General features: G+C 36.9%; 1 protein-coding gene across 7 annotated transcripts in view; it reads left to right on the forward strand.

Moving 5' to 3' along the window:
- The window catches only part of LOC108728893 (uncharacterized), a 146,413-nt gene extending 120,411 nt beyond the window's left edge, over positions 1-26,002 (forward strand). For all 7 annotated transcript variants that reach the window (XM_018457702.1, XM_018457701.1, XM_018457703.1 and 4 more), the window contains 6 exons: positions 15,767-15,916; positions 19,946-20,218; positions 21,169-21,255; positions 21,447-21,489; positions 22,969-23,227; positions 23,429-26,002. In XM_018457702.1, coding sequence (XP_018313204.1) covers positions 15,767-15,916; positions 19,946-20,218; positions 21,169-21,255; positions 21,447-21,489; positions 22,969-23,227; positions 23,429-24,041 — 1,425 coding nt within the window. In that variant the 3' untranslated portion in view covers positions 24,042-26,002. The remainder of the gene's footprint in view (positions 1-15,766; positions 15,917-19,945; positions 20,219-21,168; positions 21,256-21,446; positions 21,490-22,968; positions 23,228-23,428) is intronic.
- Positions 26,003-26,726: the final 724 nt, after the last annotated feature.

The following is a 26,726-nucleotide window of genomic DNA, read 5'->3' on the forward strand; positions in this document are numbered from 1 at the left end:
CCGCCTCCTCCTCTTCCTCATCCTCATCCTCATCCTCCTCCTCCTCCTCCTCCACCACCACTACCACCTTCTCCTCCGTCTCCTCATGCTCTGTTTCGTTCTTCACGTCTCTCTCTTTTTCTCTCTCTTTCCGACGGCCTGTGCGTCGAAACGAGCCGCGCAGAGGAGAGGCACTCTATCAAAGTAGAGTACGTTCGGCTTGGTTTATTTTTTACTTTGGGAGGGGTCCAAATTGTAAAATCAATACTTCCTCCTAAATTTAGAATGCTGCCGACGCCGGCCGCCGCCGTCGCCGTCGATGCCGCCGGCGGTACAACGCGCGGGCTTTTTCATTTCTTTCCCCCGTAGGCGCGTGTCGCGACAGCTCGCTTAACTCCCAACGTTCATTTGCGTCTGGTTCCCTGTTCCCACTGCCGGCAAAAGCTGACCGTCTGACCGGCCGGCTCCCGCTGCGCCTTCGACGATGCCGTGCCGGCTATGCCAGTCATTGCGATAACTTTTTAATTGAAGTATTAAGTCTGTGGCACACGATGCTTGTTTTTCTACTGGACTGCTTGTATTTCGGTACATTACTAGAATTTCTGCGTTCTCCGTAGTGCAATTCCAGTAATTTACTAAAACGCATGCAATTCAACAAGAAAACAAACATCGTGTGCCGCAGGTTTTAATATTTAGAGGAATATGAAATACTTAGGTATATATCATAAATATTTTAACTAAATATATTTTTAGCTATCTAAAACTACCTAAAATTTAAATACCTTTTTGCAGCGAATTCGTAACTCAGGAATAAAATTGAGAATAAAACACTGAGAATAAAATACTCTCTTCCACATTTTCCTTTGAATTGGTAGACATATAAGAAGAAAAGTATGAAAGTATTTTTACGCAACATTTTTGAATATGCGAAAATTGCGAAGATTGCGAATCACAAGAGGCGTTATTCAAAGAGACATAAATTACTCTTATATAAAACAGAATATATATGAAAGAAAAAAATCACTTGAGTCGAAACTAACTCGATATGAATACGTGACAGTTGAAGTACGGGGATGCTAAAGTATATCGCGTAGTTATCTTCGAGATGCCAGGCGATGACGACAGCGACGAAAATGAAAGGGACTCGCGTCGAGGCGACAGAAGTTCAGCGTGGCAAGCGTCGAAGGGAAAGGGAAAAGGAAAGGGAAAGGGAAAGGGAAAGGGAAACGCGAACGAATGGGCGGGAGGCTTTGTGGACAGCTGTTTCCTCGTCTAGCACCACCTGCACCCGGCTTGGTTGTGCGTGCGAGACACATTCCATGAAAAGAAAGGGATGGCCACAGGAAAAGCTCGACTCTCGATGACGTGGCTTTTTTGAGATCCTTTCCCCTCTATCTCTAAGACTTGTGAACTATTTAGGTCGATAACCTCATTTAACTAACTTTGGTCGACGATTACTTTACTCTTTCCTGGTAAATAATTATGTAGCGGTATAGAAAGAGAATTCCATTGAACCATCTAACTGAGAATTCAGAGAACCGTCTGTTGCGCATCGACAGTTTTAATTGACTAATAGTTTTACTTTTGGATCAATTTTAGTTGTAATTTAAGAAGAGAAGAAATTCAGTCAGTCTCAGTGTCATATATGTATATACATAGGATGTTCGATTTACTCTGTTCCCGAAACTATTCAAGATAGACAAGCCCTATATCGATTGATCTTATTTTTGTGAGGAGAATTTATTAAAAGAATTTAACTCCCCTTTTCGCCCTCAAAATACAGTATAGAATAGTACAGTTTTGTCGCGCTAAAAATTATCTCAAAGTAATCTCATTAAAGAATCATTTTTAATTTTTCATCCATCTTTGATAATTTTCATGATATTGATGAGGACAGATCAAATCAAATACTTTGCATATAAAACTATTACTTTTGTATTATATGTATAAATATATAATACATTTACAAAAAAAAAAACAATTATATAATTTATATAAATATTATTATTTATTATATTATTATATATATATATATCAATTTATTTTTATATGTCAATTACAAAAATGTTACTGTATATTATTATTTATTACTCACATATATTCCTGTTTATTACCGATCTTGTTTTGAGATTAATTATTACCAATCTTGTTCAGTTATTTCTTGTTACTCGCGGCTCAAGCTATATGAGCGGAGGAATAAAGATTTAGTGCATCCATTATCGATGTGCGACCGGTTTTTACTTGTTAACAAGTACGCGGTGAGACGAATAAACCCGACATAGCTGTAGATCATTCGAGGAAAAAGACTCGCATTTTAGAAGAACACGATATACACGGTGAAACTATGGCCGTTATCGTAGACGCTCGCCTTATTTCGAGTGGCACGAAAAAAGGTTCGCCGTGAAACTTTCGTAATATCGAACGATCCAGAACTTTCGAAAGGAGAAGATTCGTCCGTTCGCGCGTCGACTCCTCTCGATACGATTACAAAACCCGCGGCAAAAACTCCCATGTATCTTTCGGTGAGAACAAGATAGATATATACTTTGCACACCGATGGTTATCGCCCTGTACTTGTCTGTATTCCCGCCGGACCGAGCTCTCGGGAAATTTCTATCCCGCATGATTGCCTGGCAGTAGAGAAAAAGAGAAAGAGGGGAGAGGATAGAGAAAGAGATGGAACTTTTGAGATGCTTTAAAACGACATTCTGAATGTGAAAAAGAGGAAAGGGGCGCACGGGAACAAGAAAATCCTATATTCGCTCGCAATGACTCTCTCGCGTGTCTTCTCTTGATTCCCTCGCGCTGATACCGCTACTGCAAGTATCTGCAATGATGTACGTGAAACACGGAATGAGATACATTCAGTGAGAATAATTAATTTTGCTCTTCCCGACCTCGGGATTTAGAGTCCCTTCTCAGCACGAAAGAATAAATAAATCTTCTGTCGCTCGGTTATTCTGATTGGAAAATTCGTTCTGCTTTTATTTATTAGATATTTGACCGACAATATTATATTTGATAAAAGTACAACTTATATTTGATAAAAGTACAATAACATATTCTTACGCTTTACTACAACTCATTGCGCAATTTAAACAATTTGTCCCGTTAATCGCTCATGTAAAGAACATTCGAACATGATAAGAATAACTGCATTTGTTACACACGTGGAAAGTAATTTTTCCTTTAAATTAAATTATTGGTTGTTAAGTATAATGTGATGTAAAATAAAGTATCATCGTAATATCTCTTTGTCGCTATGTAGAATTACGGCGCATTGAACAATAATTAACTCTTATTATTAATTTAAATATATACATAAAATATACATAATTAAATATAATTATCTAGCTGATTAAATTTAATTTTCCTTCTATGAAATTATATTAATTTTTAATTATCACAATAATACTTAGCCAATAAAAGATCCTATTACATGTCAAAGACTTATGTGAACGTCACATTTTAATAAAAAAATTACCTTCTCTATAGACAGTTCTCTAAAATAACCATTCGATCAAAAAACGATGCACACATTTTATCGCATCATTATTAATTATCACTATTACAATTGCAGTGCCATCAAAAGAGGATATCGCTCAATCACTTTCCTTTCTAAGCTCTCGAGATTCTCGCGTAAAAATATCAATTATCATTTGAACTATGCAACATATCGCTTTTTTCTGATGATCGTGTCTCGTTAATCATTCGTTTTCCATTCGCGGTTGTTAGCGCGATTTTCTGGGAATCTCTTTGTAGTGCAAACGTCCAAAACTAGAACTGATTAAATTATTAGATATCTAAGAGAGAGAGAGAGAGAGAGAGAGAGAGAGAGAGAGAGAGAGAGAGAGAGAGAGAGAGAGCGAGCGAGCGAGAGAACAGACACAAATGAGCTTTTCTGTTTAACGAATTTGTCTTTAAACGCGCACCATAGATAATTAAGCGAATCAGAATCTGTATGAATAATTATTGGACTCGCGATTAGCATTGAGTGTCCTAAAATTGCATGAATTTTCTTTTTAAATCGACCTATTTTTAAGCTCTGCTTTTGTAGATTTCACGACGATTGCGAGTCCATTTTCTATTAAAAGTAACCGTTTAACTAGACATGTTTTTCCAGTTTCTTTTCCATTAGAAGTAGCTATAAGTGGAACCGGTTATTTCTGCGTATAATGAGGAATCCTTTTTTTAAGCGTGCAGTTGCAGGAAGAAAAGAGATGGAATAAGATTTTATCGTTACTACTAAATATATTTATTTGGAATAACGCGATTATTTTTCGCTTTAAAGCGTGAAAATTAGAGAACTTTATAACCGTTCTTCGTATAAATACGCGCTGTTTAATTTTGAATAATGCGAAAATGTACGATATGTAATTTCCACAGCGTAAACTTTTATTTGCCTACTGCTAACCGCAGGTTTATTACAATTTAATTGCTCTCCTTTTGATACGCAATTGAAGCGCGAAACAAACGGTTGCGAGAAAGAACTAATTTATTATGATAGCATTGTGGGAACAGTTTTCGACCTGATCATACCATCGCGACAGACACGGAAATTAATTCCGGCTTATAAATATTACGTCGCGATGTCAAAGAGCTCGAAATATCCTAGATTGAATTGATTACCATCCGCGAAAAACCAACAACTCATATTTTATCAAAACGGAGATATACATCCATACATGAAGTTATATTAAGTCTAAATTAAAATAATTTTACGTTTTAAAAAGACGTATATTTATCCACATCGCTATCAAAGAACCGTACTCTTACAGATACCATAAAATTATACAACACTTAATAATATATACCATAACATAAAATATAAATTATGCGTATGAGATATTTTCCGTTATACAAGGCGTTTCAAGCACTTTTCTACTTAAATTATAAAATTAACATACGTTATATACCTATATTGCTAAAATTATATTCGTATTATTTAAGAAGAAATTTTAAGCAGTGCAGAAATGTAAAAATATCTTTTGTATAATGACATACGTTTGAAGCATATAAATGTATTAATATCTTCAAAGTGAGAGCCCCACAAAGCATAAGCTTTTTTTATTCATCCAGCTAGTCGATTGACGTCAGAAAGGTAGGTGTACCTAAAATGATGATCGTGTTTCGACGTACAGGGCGGAGTTCGAACCTGATGACAAGCGATATTTCGGGCATTCGAGGCGGAAAGGGATTGTGCCAATATTAACCAAAATATGTGTGTTAATGTTAGTTAGGTGTACGCTATCGACTAAGCCACACGGCGTGAAAAGAGAACAAGAAAAAACGACAGTGGGATTCCACGCGTTCTCGACCGTAACGATATCCACGTCTCGTTCTCAAGATGCACACCGGGTATTACCCCGGTGCGTTGCGGGTAATTATGTGCCGGCGCACAGAGGGGCTGCCAGGTGCTAAGGTCGTTAAACCCGGACATCCTGCGTTCTAAAAACGCGACAGGCCTCTCTCTAATTGCACAAGTAATAATACGATTTGACGTTCCCGCTCTCGCAATGCGGTCTCGAATTTGAAGCCGGTTGCTTGGGAATCGACCTGCGAAATGCAGGTATCATCTGACGTATCAAAACCGCGAATTAAGGACGTTCTTTGCGGAATCGAAACCAGTTTTCTCGGTGAAACATCCTTTTTGCAGCTTCTTACGATAACTAAGCCTTAAATTACAATTCTATCAAAATAAAGTCCGTTTGACATGAATCGAAGAATAAATTTTCTTATGTAACTCCTTGGAGCAATTTGCAAGAATTCTTTTCTAGACGTTATGAGGGATTAGGATGTTTTCGAAGAGAGACATGAGCAAGATGGGCAATAATGAGATTCTGCGGTCTGAATTTTCATCTGAAACCGAACAAGCGGTGCCGAGAAGCTCCCACACGTGCGCTAATAGGATTTTACGAGCGACGCGTGGCGAAGGAGAGATCGTTTCGCGAAATTAACACTCGTCGGAGCGAGTGAACTCGTAAAAAAGTATAATCGATATTTTCGTACAGGCATGAGTACTTTTCCCCGCGATCTCTCTCTCTTTCCACCCTTTTTCCCTTCTCTCTTAACACATTTACCCACACACACACACACACACACACACAAATACACACACACACACACACACTCACACACACACACACACACACACACATATTTGTCATTTCTCACTCACTCGCTGACTCACTCCTCATTCACGACATTCATTCCACTTCTTTATCTCCGTGTCTCTATAATTCGACTATTTTACTCTACCCACTGATGAAGTATATCTCTCCCTCTCATCCTACCTTTTAAGGTCTACCACGTGAATCACACGGTTCACCCCATATCCATGTATAAACGCGAACACACCTTTGTCTCTCCCTTACTCTATACGCTATATGCTGACAATGTGCAGCGTAAGAGATTAATTTGTTTTACTCGTATGCACACGCTAATATTTATCGGGGCTTAATATTTTACATTAGACCAATGTCCGTTTCGCGTACATGTCCCACTTGTGCCAGCCTCGCTCCTCGTATCAACGTTCATTTATATTACGCGACACGTGTGCGTCCAGTTCGCGACGTTTTGTTTCGCCGCGATGCCACCGATGCGAAAATGGAGTTGGTCCATTAGTACGCGAAAAAAGGTACACCGCGAAAATCATAAACCGAAAGTAGAACGTTGCAAGTTTCAAAAAAGAAAAATATACAATCGAAATTTTGAATAAACCAAGAGACACTGCATGCAAGCGATATAAAAATAAATTTCACGCTCTCCCAAATCTATCGTGAAGTCGAAAATATCTCTTGGATGTGTAAATTTAATTAAATTGGCTGGATTTTAAAGTTTAAGGAATGCAAAATGTTATTTCTACTATACATTTTTACCTGGAAGTAGTACGCAATAAAATATAAACAAAATTGCACTAACTCTACTGCATGTAATTAGAGAATAGAATGAGTTCTGCTTCTCTCATGCAATAAAAAAAATACAGTACAAAGTTATAAATGTGTATAGAAATTAAAAGGAGATGAAAGATAGAATAGCGTGCTGTGTACAGGAAGTAGGTTATTTTAAAACACATGCAAAATGTAAATGTAAAGTATAAAGGATTATAAAAATTTCTTGCGGTTACATAATTTTGTAATCCGGTTCCGCAGAGTTTTGTAATTTTAATGTCGCAGCTTCAATTACCAGGGCAATTATAAATTAATAAATAATGAACCTCGAGAACAAAAAAAAAGATCAACTGCAAACTCATCGACGAATTCGTTAAAATTAAAATCAATGATTTTAGGTTGTCTGTGCGACTATTTATAAGTTCACCGTGATATTTTGAAACTCCACTTAAACATTTTCGTGGAGAGACGACAGACAGAAATTTCGGAAAATGTTGAAGAACAATTTTCTGCATGCAGACGGGAAGTGCGTGAACGTATATGCACCGGATGTCCGATGCATCGGTATTTACGCATACTTCAGAGTTCGTTCGCTCCAAAACGCATACCCAGCGCAAGACTTGGCGGCGCGATTTCTTGCTCGTTAAACTCGTCGGGCGTGACGCGCGGCAAAACAGCGAGATCCGCGTGCATTATTAGAAAATCCGCGCGTGACTTACGCGCGGTAGATAAGACTTTCTTACGCCATCGCGCGCAAGACGAAAGAGATTTATCCCATGAGATTAAAGCGGTTTAACAAGGGAATGGTCGGAACTGACCCTCGCCGATTTTGATAGGCTTTGGATATGTGTAGAGCATTAAAAAATATTATCCATATTTTTTTTCGTGCTTATCACGAAGTTTAGAGGGTGTTCTATCCTCTAAACCTCGAAATAAGCACGAAAAAGAATATAAGTCTAATACTTTTTTATGCTCTACAATATATCCAAAGTTCATCAAAATCGGTGAGGATCAGTTCCGTCCGTTCCCTTGTAAGAACGCGATCGGAGATTGTCACGCTGATAGCGCTGACGGCTTGATGTGAATGCATGCAACCTTCTTAATTGAAAGTACAGCGATTACTGATAAATTCTTAAAGCAAACTTAATAAACTTAATAAAAAGCTGTATGACTTGTAGAACGACACTTGATTTTAGATACAATCTTATTTCTGCTCTAATATTACTTAATTTTATTTTTATCTTATATGTTATTTTATATATCATCGAATATATATTATATATATTTTTTTATTTTTATCTTTAAATCTTTATGTTTTATACAAATACTATATATATACTTTTTTGTTATATATTATTGAATGTATTATCATTAAAAGTTATGCGTTTTTTTTGCAATTATCGCAATTATTTCAACAATAATACCTCAATTATGTTAAGATTAAGAAGTATATTGATAACACAAGTCGGCTTTTGCTGTTTGAACTGAAAAAAATAGTAATTTCCCATAGTTTTTGATGTACTAAATCCGAATTTGTAAGTGAAAATGTTCTATCACGTCAAGTTTTTGAAAAAAATAAGATTGGAACACCTGAAAAATATGATTTTGGCTATTTTTAAAAATTTATAGCTGATGAACTCGATGTGCGACTCATTTCAAAAGAGCTCAAATTTTAATTTTGAACATTGTACTTTAATATAAAAATATCGAATCTTTTACAGCAAGTATTGAATTTTATATTTCATAAAAAATTTTACAATACATGCAACTACATAATTTTTTCGTACAATAGAATTACGAAGTCAGTTTTTTGGAAAATTATCGTGTTTCAAAAATTGTTTAAACGAATGAAAAAAAACATTTTTATTACAAAAGAGCATCTTCAGTCCCATGCATTAAATTCTATTGAAATTTTTACTATCTGTAGTGGTATTTCACGCTGGAACTATGTGGGGCAATCGTTTTACTTGACACTGTGCGACTACACCCGCGGATCCATCCCTAAAAACAAAGCGCGCCAAAGGTTCAGCGCTCGCTGTAAAAGATTCGATATTTTTATATTAAAATACAATATCCAATCATTATATATATATATATATATATATATATAATTTGCCCTTTTTCTCTTACATATCGGGTTCGTCAGATATAAGTTTTCAAAAACACGTTTTTCGAGCGTTTTAACCTCATTTTTTTCAAAAGCTTGACATGATAGAACAGTTTCACTTACAGATTCAGTGTATCAAAAATTGTAGGAAATTACTCTTCCAAACAGCACAAAAAATCAAATTTTGCAGACCTGTGTAATCGAAAACTAATGATGAAATCGATAAGATATGAAAGTTAAATTGTAAAAATATGAAAATACACTTGAAATGTATTTTCCGCAGAGAGAGAATACACAATATAAACAAATGTAATACATACGCACATGTGCAGCGTTCTATTCAAGTATATATAAATATATATATGTATATATATATAAAATATTGTGTATTCTTTTCTTTCTACATTTCCGGTTTCTTCCCTGTCTTCATTCTGTCTTCCTTTCCTTTTTTTCATTTCTTTATTATTCATTTGCTTCCTAAAGTAACAATAAACATTCAAAAATATTGATCCCTACTTTCCACCATGACTTTCACGGCCATGACCTTCGAGTCTCCTTAGAAATCCTTGAGTGTCAACCACATCTACAACTATTACGTTACACGATGCACGCTGCCGCGAATTTTTAAATCGAAGAACCGGGGAGTTGTAGCAACTGTTATGTTTGCCAAGACCGGAATCCAACCCTCGGTGCACGAGAACTCGTTTCTCGCATCTCGAAACCCCAGGATAAAAATATATCGCGTATAAATGTTATTATATAATTCCGGGAAATTGAAGTTCGAGATGCCGTCTAACAGCCTTCCGCAAACGCGATTTCGCGACTTTGGGGCCGAAATTCCTTAAAACGATTTACCGCGTATCGATCCGGCAATTTTGTGCATGCGGAAGTACCATCGCGACGGTCGCTTTCCGTCTTTCCTTCCTTCTCTCGCGGAATTATAAGGATAAATTTGGAAACCAAAATTGCAGACACGCACACACAAATTCTAGAATTCCTCATTCGACTAAAAAAGCTTCTCCCATCATTTTTATTTTTTTATTTGAAATATGAGAATTCCCGAAACGAATTCATTTCGCAATTCTCCATTTATTCTTCACAATTCTCATCATCCTCTTATAAAACCGAAGCATACATGGGATGAAGGTTGGAACCTGCCGACGACTCGGTCGCTCTTGTAGTCACCGGTCTGTTATTTTTTATCTTTTTTTTTGAAGTTACATTGTTAACACAAAGACATTCATTAAAGACCTTTTCTTTTTATCAGATTTTTATCAGTACCTGTTTTCGTCACGTAAATTTTTCCCAGTGACAAATATGCGAATCCTTGAAAAGTGTCACTTCTTATCCAGACGTGGATCTCGCTGAAAAGTCGAGCGACTCTATTTGCCGGTTTCCGTTCATTTTAGTTTCGCCTTTCGTCATGTATAGTGACGCGTAGTACGATGAACTTTTCACGAGAAAGATACCGGCCGGTTTTTCTTTAATGGAAATCATATATATTATATTAATAGAATTACGTAATACCTATCGTTTTTCTACTCCGAATCGATTTACGAGTGTATATAATTTACGAGATCTTTCTCTCTGCTTCTTTATCTGAATTCCTATCGCGGATCTATCGTCGTCGTTAGACAATACCAACCATTCTCGTTCGGTATTCGAATCTTAAGGTCCTCTTATTTCTGTTCGATGGTGATATAGTTGAACTTTTCCGTTTCTATAATAATACAATGCAAGATGAAATTATTTTTCTATAATAATACAATGCAAGACTTAATATTTTAGTTAGAAAGGTCCTACTTATATTATTTTTTTAATTGTAATTTAATTATTTATATTAAAAGTTGAATTGTTTCTTAGTTGAATTCTTTCTTATCTTCTGACTGTCAATATTTATTATCTTTATAAATAAGAATAAAATAAAGTCAAAATAAAATTTAAAGTAATATTCAGAATTAAATTTAAGATTTTATTATTTTTTTCTCATCTCTTTGAAACTTAATTTTCGAAAAGTGTCTTATTTTTACTCGATTATATCGGATTATAAATTATAATTCGATATATAATTATTCTATTTCTTGCTATTATTTTGACATTTTCACGAAGAAAGAATCAATTGCAAACTCGCGCGGACAATCTGTACTTGAAGAAAACAATAAGAACATGCTGTATATAAAGTGACACGAGGTTAGACAATCGCTCACGAAAACGATTTTTACGAAGCTTCGAGACGAAGGAAGGATCTTGGCGCCTTAAAAAAAGCAGGTTCGTTAAGTTTCTTGTCTCTCGATCCCACCCGCATATCAGACATAAAAAGAATAGCTCTTTTTCTTCTATCCTACCTTTCTTTATTCTTTGCTTTTCTCTCTCTTCTCTCGCTCTTTTCTTTTTTCTTCCTTCCACTGGCAGTGTCGTTCATTCGCTAGAAACGGGAAACGCCTAAACTATCGATCGAATTACGTAACTGCAAGCGGGGGCCAGTAATCTCGTTTTTATAACGAACTTCGCCGCGCAAGTGAAATGTCCCTGGGATCGTTATAGACGTTATGAATTATGGCTTTTCTGGACGCTCGAGAGCGCGGCTTTTAGCACGGAGTGTTGATGTTGATATTGAATACCGACAAGTAATTACAATCAGTAATCACAACGATATCATAGATCTTGATTTATGAGAATTAATACTTAGAAAATAGTATGCTAAATTTTTTCTACTATTTTACTATCAGAGAAAAATAAGTTTTTCACTGCAAGTCCACAGAGTTTATATATTGAGTTTACATATCTGTTTTAGTCGCGCTCTTGCATAGTTTTTTTTTTTATTAAATATTATTGCATTTTTTTTTCTAGTATATCGTTTCATGGCAGTCACTTCACATTTCATAATCAAAAATTTTGCAGCAGAGAATGACATATTTGTAATATACTCTTTTACATTCCGAGATTGTTATTTTTCTTGGAGCATCGATATTAATCGATATTTCCAGATTTTGATATCAATGCCTTCATTCTTCGCTCGACGCGCGGAATTTCCCGATGCGATAACACATCGTGTTTCGCTTATCTTGTGCAAGCGCTTTCGAGAACTTTCCGAGTTTTCTGAAACTCGCACTTGCTGATTCGTGACGATTGGCATAATCTTCGGAAAAGATGGAAATTCCGAAAAACCCGCTCTACGATAAATAATTCCGCTTGACTTTACTCCACGCGTTATAAAGTCGATTTTCCGGAATATGCAAAATAATGGAACATTACTTATTCGATGTCTGAGACAGATAACGTAATCCAAAGTATAAAATATAGATAGTACAGAAATATTCTTTTCGTCGACACAAAATAGTTACAGCAATTTTTTTATATCAAGATTTCCGATATAAAATGGTAAAAATGTTGTTTTTATGCAAAAGTCGCTTAATTGTAAAAATCGTAAAGATTAAAATTTCAGAGTATCAGCGTGATTTTTCGTAAATACCGATTCACCTCGCATCGACGTTTGCGCCGCGGGCAATACTCGTCATTACTACCCCGCCCGCCCCCGTCCATCCTCTCGCGATACGCTTTTATATCGATTCATATAAATAACTGGAATAATGTCCGGTCGAATAAATATTTATTGCACGCCATTACGAATGTAAATTTCCGTCGGTATTCCGCGTTTCGCTGCCGCGTTTCGCCGTAAAGCGTCTTGGGATCGATCGCGCTCCTGTCATGCTTCCGCGTTCTCTGTAAAAAAAAAAAGAAAAACAAGAAAGAAGCAACGAGGACAAGAGGGCGACTAGGGGAAGAGACCGACGCGACGAGGGAGATCGACAAATTTGACGAAGCACTCCTTTTCCGCGCAGGCAGGGGAGAAATCGTTCTCTCCGCCGGTTTCTTCCATTTATATTTCTTTTTTTTTACTCTTGACGAAAGACGAAGCGCCGTTATGCACGATAAAAAGTTTAATGTCAGAAGACGTCGCGGACGGCGGGAGGGGTAGATGGGCGGATGGGAGGGAGGAAGCCGGTGACGAGGAAAGAGAGGGGGGAGGGGGTGAAAGTGCCCGAGGATCGTAATGACTCGATATGAAACCCGGGCAGTGCAATTTCTTTCTTCTTCTGCCCTTTCCTCCCGCCCCCGCTCGTCTCGACGTCTTCCTCTTTTTTCATCGCAGTATTTCCCCATAAAAGCGCCTCGGCATAATAAAAAGCGTTATATAGCTGGCACTGAAAAGTAACGCGTCTATGCGTCTCTCTTTCTCTCCCCCGCCCTCCCCCGCGCCGCCCCCCGTCCACCCGCGAAATGGTCTTTACGGCCTTATTTGCGGAGACGTAAAAATTGCGAAAATCAATACGGACTTCTAACATTAAATATTCAGGCTATTGACTGGGTGGGGTCGAGTCAAATACTAGTCGTTCGTGGTCCCTCCATGGCCTTCCCCCTCGCCTGCGACGATAAAGAATGAAAAATTAGTGAGAAATTAAGGTTCGATGGATTAACGAAGAGTACACGGGGGAGGACGACGGGAGAAAATAAAAGGGTAAAATATGACCGAGACGTGGAAAAAAATTCATGTGCTAATACGAGTTGAAGACGTTGTAATAGAGAAAAACCGTTGTCTGTAGAAAAAAGATCAAATGGAATCGTTAATGTATCTATTGTTATATCGAGATCGTTATCAAGTTGGAAAAAAAGAACATTAAGAAATTGAAAAAGATGAAGGGAGAATTTTTCCTCAAGTTAAAAGGAAATTTATAGAGAATATGATACCCGACTATGATAATGATTACGTACATGTTCTTCAAAATTGGCGTAGTTGGGAATTTCGCCTCGGCTTAAAAAACTCTTGTGCCGTTATATTTTTCCTCTCTAACGACGGTGGTGTGCTATTAGCGGGACGTCGCGAAAGAAACTCGCGCAACTGTCCGGAAATTCCCACGTCATTCGTTTGCGCGCAGGATCTCGTACCAATTTACCTATTCCCGTTCCGTGTTACACACGGCAATATGCGACGTCGGCCAATTAGCATACAAAAGCGGTACAATTAATCGAAGGTTGCGACGACGACAATAACAACATACGATCAAGTAAGATCCAATGATTATCTGGAACGTATGCGTACATAACATAAAAAAATCGATCGATATAAATAAGGAAAAGTCTCTACACAATCATTCGTAGAAGACTTGAATCTGTAAAACGGTCTCGGTAAAAAGTACAATATTCTATCGAGAGATAATCGATCCAGCGATCTGAAAAAAAAAATTACGGAAATTATAAATACTTGGAAAATTAACGTCATGACGCGCCGTTCTAGAATCGAAGTATTACAAATCCATCGATCACAAAGACGTACTACCACTTTGTATAAATTTTCATTAAAGGCGGGGAGGAAGGGTTTATAAACGATATGCCACGTCGCGAAGAAAGAATTCTTAAAGGAGTATGAGGGACCTCATTGACTTTCATGCCAGATATTTACGTCGAAAGAAGGCCGGGGGACGGTCTTGCAAAAATCCCCTGAATGTGCAGACAGGAATTCATATTTTATCGGGTGACGCGCGCTCGATCCATACATTACGTTAGTACGCTCGTTACGCGCGTCAATACAACTTCCCGGACAATTCCATTTCGCCGGTAATTAATAATGATCGACGCGTCGTCGCGGCCGTCGCCGCCACCGCCGTTGTGCGAGCCTCGGCTTGCGCGCGCGTGTCCTTACTTGCCGAAGCGAATAAATTGGATCGTGTTACGTAACGTGAAACTAAAGTGACGTTTACCGCGAGCTGCAGAAAAAAAGGAAAAAAACAGATAGTGTTGCATGTTTCTCCGTGCTAATTATAAATTCGACAAATTGCCCGTGATTCCAATTCCTGGTGTCACGTCCAGTGTCAATTAATGCAAATTAATCAGGGAACATTGAAACTAAAGCTTATACAACGACTTTTCTGATTAATAAACGATATCGCAACATTTATGCGTGCTGTGGTAACAAAGTCACTTTCGTGAAATTCGACGCAATGCTGTACGCGTGACAATGTTTGCGCCAGCACGGTAATTCAAAGTCCTACGAAATATTGTTTATAGTTTTACATTGTGCAGCACGCTACAATCAATCGTCGACCACTATGATTAAATTTGGATAAAGTAACTACGGCGGAATCAGTTTGACCTCGGTAAATAAAAATGGCATAATAATATTGTAGAACGTAGATTGGAAAGTAAATGCGTTTTTCATTAACCGGAAAGGACGATTTTACTGAAATATCTAAAAATTTAGCTAGATATAGATCTAATAATAATTTTGTTGGACCATCAAAATAATTACGTAGAACGCTGAAACTGGTTAATTGTTAGAATATCAAAACTTTTTACAACCACATCATATAGATTCCTATATTAATTATTTTGATAGCCCAACAAAATTATTTTCTAATCTGTATCTAGTCAAATTTTTAGATACTTCAACAAAATCGTTCTTTCCATGTGCCTGCATTTTGAGTGGAGTATTTGTGTATGGTTTCGTAGAACGTTGTAGAAAAAAAGGAAGGTACACATGATACAGTATCTTTTCCCGACGTTCCGTGCGAGGCTTATCTTCGTCAGGTTTAGATTTAACTTCGTCGCAATTAACTCGCGCGTTATCGATATGTCCGACATGTAACAACTCGTGCAATTACTCATAACGCATGTAGAATTTAAATCGCGATTCTTCTACTTATGCGCGTTATTTACACGACCTTTTTCGCGCTCCCGTAGATAAAATCGCCGCATAAATGATTAAAAATTGCGCCGACTCGCATGTTCACAGGTTGTACTGTCGGCGTGTAGCACATACTTCGACACGATCCTATCGCAGTACGAGGAGAAGGACCCCATCGTCATCATGCGTGACGTCAAATTCTCGGACATCAAAGTGCTGGTCGAGTTCATGTACAAGGGAGAAATCAACATCGATCACGTGAGTGTTACAACTTCCTGTAAATGACTTTCTTTCACGTCTAATTTTTGTATCGTTATTGATTCTAATGAGCACTTGAAAAATTTATCCTACGTAGAAAATTCAAGAAGAGATATCATTTCTTACACTGAAGAAAAAAAATCTTAATTTCAAAGAAATATTTCTTTGTTCGTATTCAAACAAATTATTACTTTAGATCAATGAAAGTTTCTTTGAAATTAAGATATTTTTTGCTCAGTGTAGATTATCATACTTGACGAAATATGAAAAGTGTGAGAGAGAGTTAATGATGAGATAGAAAAGGGCGCGAAAACAAAGATCTGATTAGGGTAACAGAACGAAAGAAAGAGATATTTTTAACTCGAGTGTTCTAAATTAAATTAATAAGTTAAATATGTGCGAATGTACACGGAAAGATTTTATTGAAATATCTATAAAAAGTTTATGTAGATTTGAAAATAATTTTGTTGGACTATCGAAATAATTATGTAGAAAATTCAAGCATGATGAGCAAAAAGTTTTGACATTTTAACAGCTTGAGCATTCTACATAATTATTTTGATAGTCCAACAAAATTTATTTCCAGATTTGTGTCTATTAGCTAAATTTTTAAATGTTTCAGTAAAACCGTTCTTTCCGTAATAGATATAAAGTAGGATAAATTAGATTGTAAATAGAAATAAGCGAATGTGACGCGAAAGTCTTGCAATCTTATTGGAAAGCAATAAAAATTATACAGAAATATAAACAATTTGATTTATAAGCGATTTTATCTTGAAATAAAGTTTGAATTATATTCTGAAACAATTATATCCTAAAATAAATCATGCGAATATACTCGTACAAAATTACAATGAAATTCCTGAGAGATATTGGCAAAGAAGACTGGCGTGAAACGTAACGCTCATTGCATATAAAACACGAATTAAATATTATCGACCGTGATAATCTCTCTCTCTCTTTCTCTAAGTCATATCTTAGATATATTTTCACTTCGTGCTCATTAATGTTGCTATTTGTGGCGGACGTTTTATTACGTCGCTGTGAAATAAAGTTAAGCAGTAAAACCCCGCCATTCTTCAGACAATAAATCCCCGCCTTCCTCAGTTTTCCAATAACAACAATTTCGCGTAGATAACAGCCGCCGCGCTCTGTGACAGCCATGGTTAACGAGAGAACTTTACGGTGCCTATTATCTTGCAAAAAACTAACGTTTCTCATTCGCACTGACGACAATCGTACATAAGTTCGAATACGCTGCGAAATGTGTTATGACAAGACCGTCGTATGTAACATGTATATGACATGTCAGAAATATCGATCTCGGTCAGGGTAAATTTCTATTCTGAAAACAAAAAATAAGGGAACGTGGTGATATTCAGGCAGGAAATCAATAAGAACATACGCAGTTATGTCCGACACTTTGATAAATTTAAAGTCGATTTTTTCCATGAAAAATTTCAAAGCAAATCTACATATATTTAATATAAAATTTGATTTTTAATGAATTTTAGATAAACCCTTTTTTTCGATGGCTATTAAAATATTTAATATAAGGATAAAAAAATTATTAGAAACGTTATCTTTACTGAGAAAAATCAATTGTTGACGAATATGTCGTTAAAATACAATAGTGATACGTTATATTTCCGTACGTATTATTTATATATACTTGTATAGAATGACAAGAGTTGGTAACCACACAGTTTGTATCATACGTTTCGTTAATTGTTTTCTCGTAATCCTTGAGACTTTTTAATCGTGGATTAAAAAGAGCCTGTGCCTGGAGAATATAATAATAAACCGGCGAATAATCCGCAAAGGTCCATTTAGGTATATTTATACAATTGCACTGTTCCTTGCACCTGGTTTTATTAATGAGAATGGAGCAAACCGTTCCAACATCTCGTTTGCGATATTATGTTTTCAATTTTTCGAGATTGCCCGAAATACAATACATTTAAGAAAATTATCCTCCCCCGAGATTTTTTCGAGATATCTCAAACATTTCGCCTGTCTGCTTTGCATTAGATTACAATAATTCGACAATACGTCCTCAATATTGAAATTTCCGCGAGTACATTTAAGATTCATGTATCCTCTTGAGATATGTCTCCGCGGTATATCCATTATATCCAACTTTATAATATTTTGTAAACTATTCTTATAAACTTAAACTTTTTCTTAATACATTTCTTCCTCGACTTTCTTGAATGTGTCTTAACTGTTCGATTATAAAAATCTCATTTACATATAATAGATTTTTATTTAGTTGAAAATCTCTCGCTTGCTCGGTATCCGATAAACTGATACTTTACAGTTCCTTTCGCGAAGCTGGCGATCTTTCTTCGCGCATCTTCAATGGTATACCTATCTCCTTCCGAGGAGAGCGAATTCTTCCTGATTTCTAGTCGTGATGAGGCTAGTCGCAGCCGCGCAGGAGCTTTCTCCGGCACGTTTTGTGTCGCGCGGGCTCGATCGGGCTCGCGAAAAATCGCTGAGTGAAAATCGTCAGGGCCCGATCCCGGATTGGAGATCGGCGTGATTTAAGCTCTCCTCGCGATCCGAACGGAATGTTAGCTAAACGGCACGGAGGAGGGAGATCTGTAAACGGTTTCAGATCGGGCTTTGCGTCACGCGGGGCACGTCGTCCTTTTTTCCCACGATCCCTTTTCTTACGCGCGACCCCCTCCTTTCTCCGCCTTGCTACCGCGCAAGCAAGAAACGAAAGCGGCGCGATATTTCTGAAATACATTATTCCGCGACGGCGTCGACGCTGACCCACATAGACATTTTTCTAATTCCAGCCGTGGCCGATAGAAAGCCGCATGCGGCCGTTCGTAGAAAGTTCCTATATTATTTAGCATTCGGCTGCGCCGCGAACAGCAAACGTACACCATCACCGCCGCGCTGGTGAAAATTAGCAAATAATAATTGGGGCCCGTTGTCGCGAACCTTCTCTCTCTCTCTCTCTCTCTCTCTCTCTCTCTCTCTCTCCCCCTCTCTCCATACATACCTGTATATGCGTTTGTGATCTCTATTTTTTTTTTTTCGTCCGGTACGTCGCGCGAGTTTCTCCGCTCCCGTACGCGAGAATACAACGTAGGGGTATTTTTTCCAGGGGAGAGATCCGAAGGATATTTGCGAGGGAAAATAATGCTGATGAAAATAAATAAGCGGTCCGTGTCAGCGACCCGAAAGTAATGGGCTTGTCTTTCATTTTTATATTTTCCCCTTTCGCAGTATTTCAAGCTTTAAAAAACATCCTGTCTAAATGCATTAAGTTTTTATAATTACGGGATAATTAATAATTTTTAACTTTGTGATTGACTCAGACGTAGAAAAATATGTCCCGTAATAAATAAATTGAGAGAGTTGTCAATTTATTTCTGCATGATGTCCTCTATGATAAAATATTTCGTTAGAACCTCACACGCGATATGCATATACACATATGTATATTTACGAATTTAATATATAATTACAGAGAGAAAATCAGTTTTTATAGAATACGCTCACTAACTATAGTATCTCAAAATTTTAATATTCAAATATTTAGTTTAGACGTCATGATGTGTGTGTGTGTGATGCAGCCTCGTTTATAAATAACTCAGTAAATATTTCTGCACTCTGCTTATTTATAAATAAGCAATTGAATTTTCAATTTTCCTCGAAGAAGTATATAACGGATTTAACAAATTTCGCAATTACACAAATCATATTTATCTACACATTTACATTTTTTTCTGTAAATCATATTTATCTACACATCTATACTTTTTCTGGATTCTGACCTTTAATCTCACTCGCATTTCTCCATTTCTGTTCACCGATGTGTTATAAAATAATATTTTAATAATGTTATATATAACAATATCTTACTAAGAATTATGCTAACATGTAATACTACATAAATATAGAAATTATAATAATTTTGAAAATGATTACGTACAAGAAAGTTGATTACTGAAACACAAAAACGAGACATTATAAAAACGAGTGATTATATTCGTCTGTTTCGTTTTATAGACGAGGTTGTCGTCGTTGCTGAAAACCGCCGAGGATTTACACATCAAGGGACTCGCCGAGGTGAGCTGGCGCAGCGATTCCACGCAAAACGACCTGAACAACACCGGCCACAGTCCCGGCACCGGAACTCCCGGTGTCGAAACGGTCCTGCGAGAAGGTGAAACCGAGGAGCCACCACCCCCCAAACAAAGACGCAGAGGTCGTCCGCCTCTGGACGATCCACCATCGGCACACGACGTCTTCACACCCAAAATCACTTGCATCACTGGAAACGTACGTATCTCTTATTATTATCACAGGTTAAATCGGTCTGTGTAAAGCTTGGTGTGCCACTGAAAGAAAAGATTGACTGAATATGGCATCGCACTTTTAATTGGCTGCAGCAGCCAATTTTTGATTGCGTTAGCCTATCGAAACCGTATATTGACATTGCGGATGGCTAACGCAACCAAAAATTGGCTGCTGTAACCAAAAATTGGATGCTGCAGCCAACTAAAAATGCTATGCCACATTTTACCATATAAATTGCTTGCAACAGCCAACCTTTTCTTTCAGTGCGGTTAAATTGTTGCAGCAGCATTTCGCAAATCCGTTCGCAAAAAGTCAAAGTGAATGATATTGCTTTATAAAAATATTTCACATTATAATTGTATTATGATTGTATTATAAATACTATAATTATAATATATTTTTGTGACGAGTATTTCAAATATCTTCAAATCTTAATGGATCTTATTAAAAAACTTTTATTCTGTTGTTTCGAACAAAAGTTCATGCTATCATGTGTGTGTGTGTAAAGAAAGTATTTAAATATTTAAAATATAAAAAAAATTTTTTTTTTACACTATTGTCTTGATTATTCAGAGTTACACCCTTTAATCTTTTAATTCTAAATGAAAAAACTGGAAATCTAACAAATACATTGCGATTAAAAGTTCTCGGATTTTCAAATTTCACAATATTTATATTTCTATATAGAGATATGGGCGTTGAATGCAGAACAAGTAATTAAGAAAGATTACAAAAAGGTGAGGGAGAAAATGGTGGATCTGCACTGCAACGGATACCGAGCCTTACACGGAATATTTAAGACGAACAATTTACGATTCGTTATCGTAAATGTAAAAATACAATAATTTTGTCAGACTCGCAGCGGCGGGTATCGCATATACGTGGGGGTACCCACGCACGACTCTAATGTGTCACGTCGAACCTTTTCTCAGGAGGAAATGATGAGCGAGGGCGGCGACCATGAGAGTTGGGACGACGAGATGATGATGAACGAGAATAACGAAACGCCACTGCCGGTGGTAAGGCCAATTATCGTTAGATACGATTCCCTCTATTCCTCTTCACTTGTGACGTGAGTGCGCACACGTAATTAAATTGAGTCTATTAAAAGAGGTGTCGCTCTACTTTCTCTTGCATCAACCATCAGGTTAGACTATTCCTTGCGCGAATATTCTATTCAACGATTTTGACTATTATGTGATTTTTCTAGCTGTCCTACATGCCCAAGGACGACGCATCTGAAGAAAAGAAAGGTATACATGATCGTTCTGCAATTACACCTTGATGTGTAGCCTTTCTCCACTCTCAGAAAGTTTTGCTTAGTGTATGTCTAATGCTTGTTTCTAAGTCTATATATTTTATGTTTCTATGTATTCTAGTCTTGCAATTATTTTTCTTTATCAACATTATCATTGTCATTGTAATTTTTATATACGAAATAAAAACGATGCATATTTTATTATATTACTTGTCCTGTATAAGAGGGAAAAATAAAATATTGGTATATAAAACCAAACTGAAGAAAATGTTTAGATTCGAAAAGAAAAATAAACATTTATTTTGTATTATTGACATCTTTTATATTACCGGTTCAGAGTTTTCATTCTATTTATATTTTGCATGTAAAATAATAAAAAATGCATAATATAATATATATTGAAGAATATGATTTTTCTTAAAATATATTGTTTGAGCGCGTAACAAATGTTACTAATCTATCTTGTTTTAAATGTCTTTTGTAATATATTCGGCGTAAAAAAGATTGGAAAACTGTTTTTTCGATAATTCTTTTGATGAATTTTGTTAATCATTTTCAATGATATTTTTGTCTTCCCCGAAAAGTTTTTTCCTCTGGAAGCTTCTATTCTTTTTTGACGCCGGTTGTAAGTACGTCAGTACTTCCATTCTTCAAAGTTAGGAAGTAACGCATTATTTGTAACATCGTTACAACATTACATTATCTATTATACTATTTTTGTTACTCTTTTCTGTTTGGAACAATAACGTTTTTATAACAACGATAATGAATTCAGGCGTTACTTTAATTCTCTATAATATCTTCATAATTATTCAATGGATCGCATTATTTTTGATTGGATAGAAATTTATTTAAATAAAAATATATAAATATTGAAATATTTTGTACTTTTTATATCTTAGGATGCATTTCGATAGTCGCTGCTAATACCGACGAAAATCTGTAGTAGTATATATATATGTAACGTGAACTACAAATTTTCACGTACGCAATACTGGCAGTGAATATTGGAATGCCCTTTAAATGATAATATTAATATTTAAAAACAATGTTTAATAAAAATTTTTAATAAAATTTGCGTTTTAATAAAATTTTTTAATTACAATCTAAATTCCTAAAGACAATTCCTAAGATATATTAAAAAATAAAAATATCAATATAAAGAATCATACAAGATTTATTAGATAAATTTAATATACGTATAAAGAAAATCTTACCACATAGAGACTAGTTTTAAGATTTAATATTGATTATTAAATAATGTTATTTTAAAATCTAATATCTCGCTCTATAGCGTTACAAAAAAGTAACGAACTGTTACTTTCTAATAATAGTAACGGTAATGCGTTACTTTTTAAAATGAGCAACAAATAACTTTTTAGAAAAAGTAACAGTAACACATTTTTATAAAGTAATGTTCCCGATTTGTTCATTTTAATAGTTTTTGTAAATATTGACTGTTTATCGATTACAGCCGCTAGCACTCCGTCAAATTCTAATGCCACAAATCTGTCGATTCCTGAACAATTCCGGGACGTAATAAAGATGAATGATTACCTGACGACGGGACGGCGACAAGAGTTCTGGGAGGAACCCTTCACGCGCCGCGTTATGGACGCTATCAAGAGCAAAGAGCTAGAGATGAAGACTGCTGCCGAAATCCTCGGCGTCTCTTACGGCACTCTCTACGGCAGATACCGCGACAGTTATGGTTGCCTTAAACATCCGTACAGGTAATGGACGCATGCACACAAAAATTTGAAAATTATATTTAAGAATGTTGATGCTCGATCTTTGCATTTAAAGAAAACATTAGACATAGCGTAATTATTTTAACCCAAATTAAAATAGAGTGCGAGCACGAATTAAAAGAAAGCGATAGAGTTTCACCAAAATAACCGGGATAATAATATAGAGATGATATGTATTTTCAGAGTAAGAGATTTTTGGTCTGAACCGGGCCCAGCAGAGGTGTTGGCGAAATTGCGGCGGAAGGAGATAACATTGTTCCGGGCCGCCGAATTCCTCAATGTCACCGTCCACACACTTGCAACTTATCTTTCAACGCTGCAGGGTCCGGATAGAATCTCGTTGGCTGGTGACCTCAGCGTGGCGTCCAGCGGTAGCATCGACAGCGGCAGCAACAACAACGCAACAGAATCGTCGACGACGGAAAACAACGAGTCCGTGAACGACATCCTGCAGAAGATCAACGCAAATGTGGCGACTACGACGTCGATTAAGCGTGAGGGCGGTGGCTACATTGAGGTGCCAACGACAGTATCGAAGTGTTCCACTACGTCAGTACTGGAAAACAATCCGGACATCACGATCGTCAAGACGGAGAACATGCTGCGTAAACGCGAATATACGAAAATGCCCAGCACAGAGAACAATAACGCGAAGCTGATGAGCGGCGGTGCTGTTAGCGAGGTCAGCCAGCAGCAACAGCAACAACAGCAACAACAACAGCAGCAGCAGCAGCAACAACAACAGCAGAAACTCGCCGACCCGTTGTCATTAAATAATGACAACAGCAAACCCTAACTATTCAGACCCTACTTGACACCTACGGCGAATCACCACCATCCGCGCAGCGTAGCGCCAAGCGGAGCCAGCTATAGATCCGACCTGCAGTGCCCGCGCAATTTTTATTCCAACGTGTTTACTCGCTTTCTCACGAATTTTCATTTAAAATAGACAAAGTAGAAGAGGAGCGGCGCTGGACACCGTTGTTCCGCGCACTCCCGATTCTGCAAGAGTAGCCTCAGACAATCTCGCGTGCGATCGTTCGCGATTGACGGCGAGCCGTGGCTGCGTCGGGACGGACAAAGCGAGAACTTGACGACTCCTGACGACGCCTTCGAATGGATTCCCGCACGGCCACGGCCTACTGTCGTATTTTTCACGGTTAAGAAGAATATTAATGTCGCGAATTCTGTCCTAATGGAGTTAGTACCCTAGGCGAGTTGACACGAAATTCCTCTCGTTTTAACTTCGAATTCGGCTCGCTTTTAACCTACATGGGTCAGTAGTACACATATTGCATACGACCTTGGCCTTTGTGAGGAAAAATAAAAAAGCAAAAGAAGTAACAAAAGGGATAAAGCGTATAATAAAAAGTTCAATCGAAGTTCCTTTTGAATAACGATGTAGAGTGTATTATCGCAACAAAGAATGCCTATTTTCTGCCGCATGTGTCTGTATGGTAAAGAGCGACAATATATTCACCACAAGTAGATCCATCATAGTAATATACACCACACAGAGAGAAAAGGAGAAAGGGAGGGAAAGGGGAAAGGGGGCAGAAAGAGAGAGAGGGAGACAAGAAAAAAATAAAACTAAATAACAGTCCCTCGACGTAGATATGTTTCTCACGCGATCGTCGTTAGGATCGCGTTAGGATCACGTTTCAGTTAATGCCCGTATATAAACTCGAGAATTTAAATCATAAAGCTTGTACTATTGGAAAAAGCGTCCATATTCGATATGCGATTTACAATACACGACACACAAAGAAATACATATGAAGCGAAAAACTTGAAAAAGAAGGCGATTGTAGATAGTATTCTCAGCTATTTGTATTTAGAAAAGTATTTAAAGAGATAGATAAAGAGAGTGAGAACAAGAGCGAGAGTGAAAGAGGAAACGAGAGCGAGAAAAAAATCATCACTTCAAGTTGCGTATCCAATAGTAAATCGTTTATGATTTAAATGTATTTCGTGATGCAAGCCTTAACATTGAAAACTGTTTTGTCTATGTTATCGATTCGCTGACAAAATTTATGCGCGTACAGTTTTACATGTGTTACCTATATTTTTGGAAGACATTGTGTAGAACGGTTAAGTTTTAGGAATGTAAATTTCATGCAATTAAAGTAAAGGCGTTGCGATCGGTTAGCGATTTTTATGCGTCGTACGAAAATCGCGGCAATTGCCTTTTCTCAATTCACAATGTGTTACTGAAATAATCCGTTGCGCATATAACGTAACATGATAATATCATTAACACGATGTATATCATTCTATTTTGTTTCTCTTTTATACCGGTACGTAAAGCTGTGCATAGGAGTGATTTTTATAAACAATCTTTATTACTTGTATATATACACGAGATATTTTTTTTATTCCTTCTTTTACGAGAGAAAATATTTTTAACGACTTTTATTGGAGAATAATAATCGTCGACCAATATCAAAAATGATTTGTTTGAGACAAATGTAGTAGTGCAATATTTGAAGATACAAAATAGTATTATTTGGCGATAAAATGTTGATTAAAAGGAGTTAAAAAAGAAATAGAAATATGCCGGTGCAATTATGCTCGGATTTATCAAGGCGATATCGATATGATATCTGCAACAGTGGCTACGGTAATGCTGTGTTACGCACTGTATCGTTGTTCCCCCTATTTATACATGATTCGCGATTCTGTTTAATTTTTTTTGTAAGCTTTCACAGGCGCGATGTTTACATTAAGTTAGATAAAAAAATGGGAAATCCCCAGACAACCGCTATATATATATATATAAATATACAATAATCATACTCCATGAGATATTGACTGGAAATGAGTATTCCTGTTCGCTGAAGGTAAAACTAAGTAAGAATTAGTAGTATAGTAGAGGTATCTCTGATGATATTTTTCGATGATATAAGACTTAGTTGCATGGAAGAGGAGAGTTCATTATCGCGGAGGGTACTTGTAAAGTAATCCGAATGTAGCGGCGTAATACCGTACGAAGTACGTGAAACAAAAGAAGAGAACGGCTTCACTTTCGGAAATTTCATTGTGACGAGTAGAAGCGAAAAAGTGAAAAGTATCGTGAGGTGTGTAAATATAGCGGTGTACGATATTTACTAGAAACGAAAAAAAATCAAGAAACGCATTCTTTGAATGCGGGCATGTATGTACCTCTCTCTTTCTAAACGGACCCCAAAGTCGACTGACTACTAAAGTAAACGAAGAAAAAGAAAATTACAAAAAATGTAAAAAAAAACGTAACGATAAGCGTATCGAGACTCGATTAAGTGTGCGGCGCACTCAGATACGAGATACACACAGGCATGCACATGCAAACACACAGTTGTGGATTCTGCGAAGAGAAAGTATTTCCGGCGGACGCGCGCCGAAGACTTTATCCGACAAATTAAGTACTTTCTTTTAGTCTACTTTGTATATTTAACACGAAATATCTTTTCTTGAATATTGGCAAGAGAGTGAAGTTTTTCGA

The sequence above is a fragment of the Mycetomoellerius zeteki genome, unplaced genomic scaffold, assembly GCF_001594055.1.
Source record: "Mycetomoellerius zeteki isolate Tzet28-1 unplaced genomic scaffold, Tzet1.0 scaffold656, whole genome shotgun sequence".
NCBI classification, from domain to species: domain Eukaryota; kingdom Metazoa; phylum Arthropoda; class Insecta; order Hymenoptera; family Formicidae; genus Mycetomoellerius; species Mycetomoellerius zeteki.